General features: G+C 37.9%; 1 protein-coding gene and 1 pseudogene across 1 annotated transcript; both read right to left on the bottom strand.

Moving 5' to 3' along the window:
* Nucleotides 1-1,116: 1,116 nt before the first annotated feature.
* LOC145906036 (membrane protein BRI3-like) lies at nucleotides 1,117-2,751 on the bottom strand. The gene is made up of 4 exons (XM_082993414.1): nucleotides 2,213-2,751; nucleotides 2,087-2,131; nucleotides 1,841-1,958; nucleotides 1,117-1,774 (listed from the first exon to the last, which is right to left on the bottom strand). Exons 1-4 carry the CDS (start codon nucleotides 2,280-2,282, stop codon nucleotides 1,642-1,644), a joined length of 366 nt encoding a protein of 121 aa, XP_082849540.1. The 5' UTR covers nucleotides 2,283-2,751; the 3' UTR covers nucleotides 1,117-1,641.
* Nucleotides 2,752-5,617: 2,866 nt separating this feature from the next.
* On the bottom strand, nucleotides 5,618-8,796 carry LOC145907108 (uncharacterized; annotated as a pseudogene).
* Between the last annotated feature and the right edge of the window lie 4,838 nt (nucleotides 8,797-13,634).

Raw genomic sequence — 13,634 nt, 5'->3', positions numbered from 1 at the left:
ACATATTTGTACATAAGTGACAACAGAAAAATGGATCTTAAGGTATAAGAGTAATAAGACAGAAACTGACGATGCCAATAGGCGAAATTAATATTTCTGCAGATAAATCAAGATCTTATACTGGCGCTGATCGTCTTTTACTCTTTTTGGAGTTCTAGGAATATAATATTGATTTGTGAAGACAGATCCATCGGTCACAGACTTGCAAAGCCTGATTCCTTCAGTCACTTTTTGACGTTTTCTCTATCATTTCAACTTAACACGCAATTATGCAAAGTTGATAAAACTGAATGTAAATACATGTCTGAACAGCGATGTCAATGAAAAATGGATAGTACTGATTGGCGATATCTTATTTTCAAGCAAGTAGGCCTACTTTTAAAACCACTAATAGCTGTCCGTTCTGACACCAAAGGAAAAAACAACAAGCAACTAACGAAAATTAACACCACCAAAATGAGTGTATTAAATTGTGATCTCTCAAGGTTTTATTAGTGCAGCTGATGACTGCAGCAATGAACCAGCTTTTAACCAGGCAGGCACAAATTTTCCACTTTGTGGTAATTAAGCTTTCAGTCAATGTCGATCCGTTGGTAGCCGTAACTATTGGCACCACATAACAAAGAGGAACCACTGTAGAGCGCAATGGGCGCTATTGTCTGCAACTGAATGATTATTAAAACAACACAACAACCTTTGAGCAATTGTGCTGCTACCTACATAGTACGTCACCTCGAAGTGCCAACCGAACATAGAATTCGCAAGTGTCATGCTAAATCAAAAAAAGGAAGATGACATGTCTGAATTTAGAGACACATATCGTAAAAACGGTGAATCCCCGTCTTCAACACTTATGCCCCCTAAAGGTCAGGTTTATTGATCTAATTCACAGAGCTTGTCGCTTACAATTGCGTTCGTAAACATTCGATCCATCTACTGGTAAACCCGGTCCTGGTTGTTAGGACATTATATATCTTTTGTAACCAACCGAAAAGCCTTGGATTAAATGAATGGGAGCAATTTTCAGGCAGAGCTCCGCGTAATAACAAGAAACTAATTGCATTCAGTTGTGACACATTACAAGTAAAAAGATGCAATTTTATTAACTATGACACCATGTGATTATTTGCCACCATGGCCCACAATTGTGTGCTATAAGCCAAGTGGGCTCATCATCTACAGATCCAGGAGTTCAAAATGCATCGCTTGAAATAAAGTTTGATGCGAAACAACAATACTGCATTAACTACCTTAATAAAGGTAGAAGAATTTTATTTCTAATGCAAGAAAAACAGTTAGGCCTTGTAACATCAAATGAGCCATTAGTAGCAAAAGCTAATATAATTAAACTGGACATTGCAAAAATTTTTAGAATTAAATTTCAAATAGGAGTATTACAGCATTATTAATCAAATAGGTAACAAATAAAAAAAAAAATTAAATATCAAATAGACATGGAAACAAGTAGTATTACTTTCGAATTGTTGCAATGGAAAAATCAATGTTCACATACTGAGGGTTATTTAATGATTTTATTGACATGGTAGTTTGTGGATTTAAACATTCACAGTAAAACCAAGGGATGGAATTTATAATAACATTAAGAAAAGCAAAAAAATAAACAACAACGTAACAAATAAATCAACCAAATATTGCACCACAATTAGGACATCTTCTTTGTTTCATGGCCAAGCAGCATAGAATACCAATTGGAAAAAACAATATAGCACAGCAAACTCCCAGACAGGTGTAATCATCTTCTAATACACCAACCCTTTAAAACAATTGTTTGTTTGAAGAACATACAAAACGTTTTTATAAAATAGACGTTTTGACATACCTGCATGCAGGACAGCCACCAACAACAACAATGGGAGCTGTGGTTTGTTGTATAACCGTTGTTGTTCCTTGTGGGTAAGTATTCGTTCCATAACTAGAAAGTAATGGCTGCTTGTCACCTACAAAATGTCAACAGTAATTTCAAATTGTTAAAACTATTGCAAACTACCACCAAGAGATGCTTTAATTTACTGCTAAAGTTAAAAAAATTAGAATCAAACTTAGAAAAATATTTAAATTAACTTACTCTGATATGGTTGATTGTAGTTGGGATAATGTGGTTGGTTGCTACCTGTGTAAACCAAGCACAAAAATGACCACATCAATCTACAAAACAAATTTACCCAAAACCTTTACTTCCAAATTCCATTACCTTGTTGATAGGGTTGGTAACCTTGGGTATGTTGATACGGAGGTGGTGGTGCTTGCTGTGGTGCTGACATTTTCAACCATTAGTATGCCTTTATACCTATGTATTAAGAAACACTCTAATTTTCTTTTGCCTTTACAAAATAATGCTCTTGTTCTAACTTTTACGTTAAAACATATTTATCTCGAACAAAAACAAGTGGACTAATAATTTTTATTTGACAAAAATATTTGTCTGAAAAGCAGCGGTTTAGTTGGTACACTACACATATTCACAAACATCCAGGATCTGCATTGTTTACACACGAAATTGGTTATTTCGGTTGATTTTTCAGTGCACTGGTGAAAATGTTAAGCTAACTCAAATATGCCAAATTTTGTCAGAAATAGAATGGTTGAGGCTGCTGAACCTGAAGTGCTGACCATGTAGCCTATATGCAAGTTTAATTGCCTATAGTCATATTAATTTGACGAAAGTATAACTCTCCTGCCTCAAGTGCTTAACTGCTCACCCCAAGGAGATCCCAGTTGACAAAAAGCCAGTTAACAGGACAAGGCTCACCCAATCGAAAACAATGGCAGACTTACCACCGCATGACGTCATAATCACGAGACAGAAGTTCATTCCGCCAATCGCCTGGCAATCTTGCATAGAAATCAAAACAAATAGGTTCTCTCGTCACCTCTTCCTAATTCTAATTTCCGAGTTTACCGAAAATGCTACTTTGTCCAACGACAATGTTTCAGTGGAGAAAATCTTTCTGACATCCGTCGAATTACATGGCGGAAAACAAGCCAATCACTTGCCGCTTCACCATTTCAAATAAGACTCTTTGTCAATAAATTCTTCAATAAATTCTCGATAAAACATAAAATCAAAGAAAAAAGGGAGAAAACAACAAGCTGCAAACGATAGCGGTAAAAATGCCGGCGGTGATCTGGCTCTGCGTCATTGATAAGCTTGTCACAATGACAACACAGTTGGTGGACACTTCAACGGTAAGCGGAAGCAAAAACAAAACCGACACTTACATTGTATTAGGCAATATAAGACGGTTGATATTAATTTTTGCCTTGATATTTGTGAAACCATTTGTCACGTATATCCAATAAACGCACTGGGGGCTGTTCGACGAAGACGACTTTGTAGCATTTTGCCATATCGGCATGTCGGTGCTGCTTGTGTTGTACGTAGTAGTGGTGCAGCAACGCAGCTCGGTCGGTGTTTCCGCTATCTTTTCCCGTTTTCCAAACGGCTCGATGCCCGTTCCATCGAGTAGAAAACTTGTTTTTCGTTTGGCCAACGTATTGGTCACCACATAAAAGGCAGGTCGCTATATAAATGCCATAGTTTGGACATGTTAACGTCTGGCGGAGTGGAATTGGCCCATTGGGTGTTAATAATTGGTTAGCACTTACAACCATTGATGTGTGGTTGCCGAAATTCCCACAGAGGGCGCAATGGCCGCAAGGCTGTGACAGCCCTGTTTTGTGCGGGTTTTGATCGTCACAATGAGCGATGCCTCTATACTTGGTGAGCATACAAGCGAGAGTGTGTGGGCGCTTGTAAACTACCAAGGTATGTGGATGCAGAATCTTCTCTTTAGGACTTGGTCGGAGTAGGTTGACGAAATTTGTAGCCCGTATGTCCAGCGGGTGACACTGGGGCCAAACCTTTCCTTCCAGTCTTTCGCCAGGTTTAGGATGTCGTTAACCATGTTTTTCGGAAAACGCGATCGTATGGCTTTAGCTTTGAGCTTTTCCAGACTGCTATGGTAGTCCTCATCGGATTCATTCAAACGGCGCAATCTTTTGGCCTCTGCATGTAAAATAACTTTAAAAACCGTCGGAGGGTGGTGAGAATGCCCGTCAAGAAAGCAACGGTGCAAAGCAGTAGCCTTGGTGTGATCGATGGTTGTAAATGCGAACGGAGATCGGGTGGAATGACGTGTTCTACGTCAAGGAATGGTACGCCCGGCATGTCTTGTTGTACGTGAGTTCCAAATTATTTTTGCGGAACACGTTATCAACCTCATTGCTGACGTGGTTGGCTGTTTCATCAGCAAAACAAATAAAAATTATGTCATCAATGAAACGTTTGAAAACCTCGGTTTCTTTGATGAATTGGGCAGCTTAAATGACGACATATACTATGTTTCCATGTCGCGAGTTTTGCCCATGTATTTGGGCCATGTGACCAAATATGGAAGTGACGCAAATGACGCAGGCCGAGTACTTGGCCAAAACGGCTGAATTTTTGGGCCATCAAAATAGGTGGTCCTTAACTGACTTTGGCCAAGTAATTTTTCGGCCATGTAATGACTGCAGCAGGGTTTAGTAGCTTTTTGCGCAGTAAACAGCAGCTTTTTCGATTAATTTAACGCGCGTTTTGCACGGTGTTGAAATGAATGTCCTTTGTTACTTACAGCCTCCGTTAATCGCTTTTATTGTGAATATATTTCTTTTTTGATGGGCAGCAAGGGGGCGTTTTATTACTTTGCAAGTGGATTATATATGCCTTTCTCATCCTTTTATGCATGGAAGTTACGTTGAACTGCAGTTTTTAATGTAACATTTTGATGGTAAGTTAGAAAGTGGACAAGAGTGCTGTGGATGCATTGATAACCCAATGAAAGTTTTCGCATGTTCATGCTATATATGGTATCACAAATTGGTGAGTGAACACAATAGCTTTTCCACATTCTAGATAACTGCATCAGATTAGGTAATTAATAGCTTTGGAGATAAAACACATAGAATGATTTTTTTGTGTCATTTTCCCAGATTCACAGCTAGCAAAATGACCAACTGTTATTGAAATACATTTATTAATTAGTTATGCAAGAAAATGAACTAGAAAATAGTTCTGGAAGTCAAAGTTCATTTAAATTGTTGAACATATCTGTAAGATTGACAGTGGTTGTTTTTTTCATTATTAGTAATAAAAGTTAAGTTAAACATACCTCTTGTGTTGTTTGGAAGAACTTTGCCAATCTGTTTTCAAGGTTGAACCATGGTTATTGTACTATGCACAAAATTGGAAAAATACTAATTATAAGTGCGGAAAGACACTAAAATAACTGCCACACAGTTCGAATCCAACTTTTTTGAGACACAACCGTCCGATAGAGACGATTTGTCAGGTTTTCGCACTTTCAAAAACCCCGCGACACGATCAGTGAAGGGCGAAAAACTGTTACGCTTGAATGCGTATGCGACATGGAAACACGACCCGTTTTAGGACCAAAACGTAAAACATGGACCAAACATTTTGGGCTAAGCCAAATCGCGACATGGAAACATAGTAATAGTGAACGGCGACGTTTCCCAATGAGACCGAGTGGTTGCAACCGGTTACGATGCCGGTTGTTGCGAGTAAAACTTTTGTTCGTTACGTAAGACTACGCCTTCAAGACACACAAATATTAAATTGATGAGATCTTAAAACAAGGTGCGGCAGGTAAGAGTGGATCGTTGCCATTTTGCCGGTTTCGGTTCCTTTGTCCATCCTCAAATGATGTGGAAGCCATTGCAGGTCAAACAGAAACTCAAGATATTTTTTTCCAATAATGAGGGGTTTAGAATTAGAATGCGTAACAAATAAAAACAAAATTTTCATAGAAAAATGTGTCCATGCATCCACATATACCAAGAGGAAAAGTTAAATTTTGGTATCCACAGAGTTTGTCATGACCATCCAGTGATATTACCCACAATGGACCTTGTGAAGTAAACGGATGTTTTTCATGTATTTGCTTCCTTTTAACATTACGTAAACGCATCCCTTCAGAATCTAAATGAGTCATCATGCTGTGCACCAAGTGCCCTGGAAGTTGGAACCCTAACGTTATATACACATCTCAGCTTTTGATTCATAGCCTGGTATCCGAGTAACTTACCAGGGGCGGCATGATGAGAAGTTCCTCGTTCGTTAAACTACCGAGCTCGCTAAAACAGACATTAGCGAGGCGTTTACGAGCGAGGACCTCGGTACGGAAAATGGTATGCCGAGCACATCTCGTTAGGACCTCGCACAAAGGCGCAACGAAAACGAGAGAATGCGTCACTTTTCAGGAGAAAGGGACCTTTGCGTCGCCTTAAGTCCCATGTTTCTGAATGCGAGTTGCGTAATTTGCCATATATTGCGCATATGCGGTATAGAATATTGAATTTACCCCACATTTTTTTGTTCGTTTACATTATTTAGGTAAGTTTACGATAATATGAGACCGAAATCACAAATCAAATTGTTGCTGTTTTAGGCGAAACAGTTGAGCAAATGTCCTAACATTGTACTGATCAATCTCATTTTTAATTGTTGTAAAAATTTTTAAACTAAATTACAATTTTTCCACACATTGCGAGTTATTTAAATCATTTACACGCCGGAAACGTACAACAGGTATAAAAATATTCATAGTCTCCCGATTAATATTGTCAAAATTTTTAAAAATGCACAAGTTGAGAAATATCGTCAGAAACTTTACAATTGGCTATATTGTATTTACATAGACGTCATGAAAAACAACCCATGCAAAATTGACACTAATATATACTCGAATGGTGTGGTTCTCTCGATAGTTTTCACAACGATGATTATTTTTGTAAAAATATGTTGTTTTGCTGTTAAATACCCTATATTTTAAAGCTTTTGCAAATCTTCACAAAAATATCAAAACAAACTGATATTGCAAATGCAGGCAAGCAAAATTAAACTATTACCCCCAAGTGAAACATATTTCATGAACACTTGGTTATTTTTGGCCTATTTTTATAACAAGTAATTGCAAAATATGCTGCCAAAATGCAGTTTTTCGACAAAAATGAGTTTAGCGAGTGGTCTGAGATCCTCGTTAGTTAGCGAGGAACTTAACGAGAATCGTATAGCGAGAACACGGCTCGTCATACCAAAAGTTGCGTTAGCGAGGTTTTGCGTCAATAGCGAGCTCGCTAAACTTAGCGAGGTGTGCTCATCATGCCGCCCCAGGCCCTTGCAGTTTTTTTTTTTACAGCATCAGAAACTTGAGATAACCTTGCATAGTAATTCATGCAAAATAGTTCAAAATGTCTCAATCTTTTGTCCAGTGTTGTTCAACTCCAAGCATAATGTTGATAATCCTTCTTAACAAAGTCGAGAATTTCACTTCGCTTTAGATTTTGATGGATAAAAGTATTCAAGTCATTTTTTAGCCTGGGTTTCTTTTTGGTCCTCACTTATTAACTCTGCCTGGCTTGTTATAGGACAATGGCCATCATTGTTGATGTATTTTCTAAAATCTCCAACATAATACTGTTACACAGTTACAGGTCTATCTTTATACTTCGAAAAATACTCTGATCCAAACTTAAATGTACTGCCAAATTGGGAAGGAGTCTTTATAACGACAGAACTTTCCGCGCCTGGCACCGCGAGGCCGTCACACCAAGGTTGGAAAGTTGTACTCTGTCTCAATTTCGAAAAACGCGTGTATTTTTACCACACACTGCACATGGACGAAAACGAACACGTACACGAACACGGTTTTCGAAGTTTTGCGCCAGGAAGACACTAGTAAACCAGATTCAGTTCTTTTTGTTAAATTATTTATTTTCTATATTGCCTTATTCAAATAGAATCGAATAACTTTTACTGCAGTAAAATATATACTTCAGAGCCCCCTATACTATACAACACACAGCCTAACAACTAAGTTACCAAGCATGACCGAAAGAAATGCAGTTCTAATAGCATTGTTATGTCACTTAGACGTACTGTATGACGCAGTAGTATGCCTGAGTGATTTTGAAATGGTAAAGTCTTATTGGAACATACTTCTGCAAAAACCTTCGCTACACTATGCACCTGGACCTGTTTTTTTTGTGTGTTTCTATTCAGACAGATCATACTTTATGGTTGCAAGTGTATCATCTTTGTACATTTTTATAACACACTCTCTAGGAAAAATCCTCATTATTGCATACAGTCGCGATGCGTGCGTTTCGAAGTGCTTCATCAGCAAATTTTTGGTCTGCTATCTCAAAAGCTATATCTCCTAATTCATTCCAGCTTGTCATATGTGATTCAAACAAACCACATAAACTTCAAAGTTGCTTGCTGTTTTAAAGGGGCTTTGAACAACTGTCCAGCTCGTAGCAGGTGGCTAATTGATATGGATTTGGGATGAGATACATGGTTTGTGGATTTTCTCGAATTGTGTTGGCTGACTTTATTACCTTTCACAGTATCCATGCCAACTTCATGTAATAAGAAGCTTAGTAAAAAAAAATTCTTTCCTTTCAACCGCTTAATTCTGCTGCAAGATGGTCTCTATCTGAGGCCAGGACATCACATGAGCCGGTAGGTTCGCTACAAAATGATTCACATGCATGTTTTTGCATTTTCAAGGGATAATTCAGGATGTGGGAATGGAACAAAGGCCCGAGTATCTAAGGGTTCATACTACTTTAGTCCACCTGATGGTAGACTTGACATACTAATTGTACCATAATGTCATATGGAGTAGCGTTTTGGCAGTCATCCTTCTTCTCATTTGTGCCCTTGCGTTTCTGTCCAATCATTGCCTCGAATTCTTTCTGTTTGTGTTTCATTATAAATATTATAGAATTGAAAGTTTGATTTTACCTACCAGAACCAGACTACAGCAGTGCAACAAAACAACAACACATGTATTATATTTGATTTTGTTTAACGTTTAAATGGTTCAACTATCATCATTGTTGTTCAATAATTCAGTGAAATAATTTCGACTTTTTTAACAAATAAACCAATCAAATTCTGTTGGGGGCTTTTCGTGGCGATCCCAAATAATCCAGTGAAATACAAGTGGAAAACTAAAAGCAAATCTATTACAACTAAAAAATTCAGTCCCACGCCTCTGTGCAAGCATTTTTAATCCAAAATTTGCTGCATTTAATTGAAAAGCAAAAGCGGCTTCTGCTGCGCCGTCAGGCAATAACCGCGTGCACATTGCAGATTTCACGCAGCAATTTTACGCTCTACTACACAAGTTGTCACTTGATGACAACGCTGAGCCACACATATCCGAAGATTCAATAGCACAGGAACAGGATGTATACATTCGATGCGAACATGGGTTCATTTCATAAGTCTTGAAAACAAAAAAATTTACAGTGTGAAATATTGTTGCTTTACAACATTTTGCTTTACAACAACAGGTGACACCAATTTCTCTGTAACTTTGAGTTCTATTTCCAAAGTGTATGTTTGGGTAGCTCACTTAAGTAAAACATAAAACCCAACCTTAATAAATACATAGTTAGTTTGTTTTTAAAGCAAATCTGTGATAATGGCTTTGACTGAAATCCTGACTGCCTGACTCGCCTGACTTCACCACCAGTGTTTCCAAAAACAATTCAGGGAAAATAGCCATGTAATTATCGTACGTTGGAATTGCCTGACTTTCGTGAATGTGTGTTGGAATACCCTGACTTTTGTGTTTTGGAATTGCCTGACTTTTGTGACTGTGTCTTGGAATTGCCTAACTTTCGTGATTGCTTTTTGGAATTGCCTGACTTTTGTGATTGTGTGTTGGTACTGCCTAACTTTCGTGATTGTGTGTTGGAATTGCCTGACTTTCGTGAATGTGTATTGGAATTACTTGGAATTGCCTGATTTTCGAGATTGTGTCTTGGAATTGCCTAACTTTCGTGATTGTGTGTTGAAATTGCAGAACAATCTCATCTTCAGATTTTTTTTGTTCTTTCAAGGGTCTAAGTTACAGCGCAAATACTTCCAATCACACAAATGCTACGCAATTCCCGTGCCTATTTTTATAAAACGAATGTGATTGAATGTGACATACCACCCTGGAAAAACACGCAAAATCGCTTGTGTTTGAAGTCATTCTGGTGGAATACCTGGGATTTGTACCGATTTTATTTGTTTTCTCGTTATTCAGCACTAGATTCTTGACAGATACAGAGATTTTAAAACAATTGTAGGTGGTGAAAAGTATTTTGGCACGCGGTTGAATGTGACGTACACCCCGTAGTGAAATACGTAAAATCGCTGATGTTTGAAGCTATTCTGATGAAAAATGTGGGATTTTCTGCCAGTAATTTGTGTTTTCTAACCTCCCAGTTTGATTTTGGGTTAAATAATTAGACGTACAGTGATTTATAGACAGAACAAACACGTTTGTATCTTATGAACCATCCCGTGAAATGGTGATCATTGATGCAGAATGTTTTTTACGTAGAAACATATTCGGATTCTGCCAGAATGAAAATAGTAATCATATACATACCACATTTATTCTGGCAGAATAATAAAGTGTATTTGCCATATTTTTAAGGTTAAACATGCGTCCAGACAAACAATAATTTGTTTAGTTGGGAATGAATACTTGAACCTTGAATTGCAAAGTACAGAGGTATCCACGTCAATCAAACCTGGATTAGTCGTTTAAACTAAGAAGAGACTACTGTCATTCTGGCAGAATCCAAAATTATTGTTTCGCAAAATGCGTTCCGCATCAATGAGCAGCATTGCACAAGAAGGTTTACCTTGTACAAAAGAGTTTATTGTTGGTATATAACATACCAGTAAGCATTATTTTGCAAAATATTTCACTTCTTAATCATTTCGTACCAATACCTCTGTAGAAGTCCCAAGTTTATATTCAAAATAACCTGAAATACGGATCTTATTGCTCATTTTTGCATTGCTGGTGACGTCACTTTCAATCAAATGCCGAACCACTTTCCGCTTCATAGGATTTTATTTAAATCTCAGTATCTGTCAAGGATGGAGTGCAGAATAGCGTGAAAGTAATAAAAATCGGTAGAGATCCCAAGTATTCCATCAGAATGACCTGAAACACCAGTGTTTTTTCGCTTTTTTGCATTGCCGGTGACGTCACATTCAATCAAGTGCCAAACCACTTTCCGCTTCATAGGATTTTATTTAAATCTCAGTATCTGTCAAGGATGGAGTGCAGAATAGCGTGAAAGTAATAAAAATCGGTAGAGATCCCACGTATTCCATCAGAATGACCTAAAACACCAGTGTTTTTTCGCTTTTTTGCATTGCCGGTGACGTCACTTTCAATCAAGTGCCAAACCACTTTCCGCTTCATAGGATTTTATTTAAATCTCAGTATCTGTCAAGGATGGAGTGCAGAATAGCGTGAAAGTAATAAAAATCGGTAGAGATCCCACGTATTCCATCAGAATGACCTAAAACACCAGTGTTTTTGCGCTTTTTTGCATTGCCGGTGACGTCACTTTCAATCAAGTCCCAAACCACTTTCCGCTTCATAGGATTTTATTTAAATCTCAGTATCTGTCAAGGATAAAGTGCAGAATAGCGTGAAAGTAATAAAAATCGGTAGAGATCCCACGTATTCCATCAGAATTACCTGAAACACGGGTGTTTTTGCGCTTTTTTGCATTGCCGGTGACGTCACTTTCAATCAAGTGCCAAACCACTTTCCGCTTCATAGGATTTTATTTAAATCTTAGTATCTGTCAAGGATGGAGTGCAGAATAGCGTGAAAGTAATAAAAATCGGTAGAGATCCCACGTATTCCATCACAATGACCTGAAACACGGGTGTTTTTGCGCTTTTTTGCATTGCCGGTGACGTCACATTCAATCAAGTGCCAAACCACTTTCCGCTTCATAGGATTTTATTTAAATCTCAGTATCTGTCAAGGATAGAGTCCAGATTAGCGTGAAATTAATAAAAATCGGTAGAGATCCCACGTATTCCATCACAATGACCTGAAACACGGGTGTTTTTGCGCTTTTTTGCATTGCCGGTGACGTCACATTCAATCAAGTACCAAACCACTTTCCGCTTCATAGGATTTTATTTAAATCTCAGTATCTGTCAAGGATAGAGTGCAGAATAGCGTGAAAGTAATAACAATCGGTAGAGATCCCACGTATTCCATCAGAATGACCTGAAACACGGGTGTTTTTGGGCTTTTTTGCATTGCCGGTGACGTCAATTTCAATCAAGTGCCAAACCACTTTCCGCTTCATAGGATTTTTTCTAAATCTCAGTATCTGTCAAGGATAGAGTGCAGAATAGCGTGAAAGTAATAACAATCGGTAGAGATCCCACGTATTCCATCAGAATGACCTGAAACACGGGTGTTTTTGGGCTTTTTTGCATTGCCGGTGACGTCACTTTCAATCAAGTGCCAAACCACTTTCCGCTTCATAGGATTTTTTCTAAATCTCAGTATCTGTCAAGGATAAAGTGCAGAATAGCGTGAAAGTAATAACAATTGGTAGAGATCCCACGTATTCCATCAGAATGACCTGAAACACGGGTGTTTTTGCGCTTTTTTGCATTGCCGGTGACGTCACTTTCAATCAAGTGCCAAACCACTTTCCGCTTCATAGGATTTTATTTAAATCTCAGTATCTGTCAAGGATGGAGTGCAGAATAGCGAGAAAGTAATAAAAATCGGTAGAGATCCCACGTATTCCATCAGAATGACCTGAAACACGGGTGTTTTTGCGCTTTTTTGCATTGCCGGTGACGTCACATTCAATCAAGTGCCAAACCACTTTCCGCTTCATAGGATTTTTTCTAAATCTCAGTATCTGTCAAGGATAAAGTGCAGAATAGCGTGAAAGTAATAAAAATCGGTAGAGATCCCACGTATTCCATCAGAATGACCTGAAACACGGGTGTTTTTACGCTTTTTTGCATTGCCGGTGACGTCACTTTCAATCAAGTGCCAAACCACTTTCCGCTTCATAGGATTTTTTTAAATCTCTATATTTGTCCAGGATTTATGTCGTCGCAATATCTAATGGAGTGGCACACTCGATTTTTCACGCAATATCATACATTTTCCCTTCTAATCACAATGTGTCACACTTATGAACTTGCAAAGAACGTTTTATTGTGCAATGTGCGTCCAATTCTTTTTCCTTCTTTTTGTAGTGAATATAAATGACCGTAAAGGTAATGCTTGTTAAAATAAATATTTTGATTTAACATTTTCAAATGAAATGATATTTACTCTTAAAAAATGTTAAATTTGTGCATGATGTTGATGTATCACAGGTGAAAGTCATCTTTGCTTGTTACACAAACATATAAGAAACACAATTTTCATGGTGGCCACTAAATCTAAGAAACAAATTGGGTAAACAGGCACAATTAAAGAAAAAACATTGCGCACGTTTATTCGGACAGTTTTAGATTATCAGGAGTTTTGATAACTGCCACATCTTTGACAATTGAGTTCATAAACATTTCTGCATCATCTGTGGTTAGTACCTACTGGTAACAGGATCAAAGATTGCTGAAATTTTCATGAGTCGGAAACGTTCGCTATTACTGTACATGCACCTTAATAGGATACATTTCATGGCCAACCGTGTAATAAGTCAAACTCATGTACGCGTACTTAATTAACGAACATGCAACTTATTAACGTAAC

Source organism: Ascidia mentula, chromosome 6 (assembly GCF_947561715.1).
Source record: "Ascidia mentula chromosome 6, kaAscMent1.1, whole genome shotgun sequence".
In the NCBI taxonomy this organism is placed as follows: Eukaryota; Metazoa; Chordata; class Ascidiacea; order Phlebobranchia; family Ascidiidae; genus Ascidia; species Ascidia mentula.
Note: the sequence above shows the minus strand (reverse complement) of the source record. Positions and strands in the feature narration are given on the sequence as shown.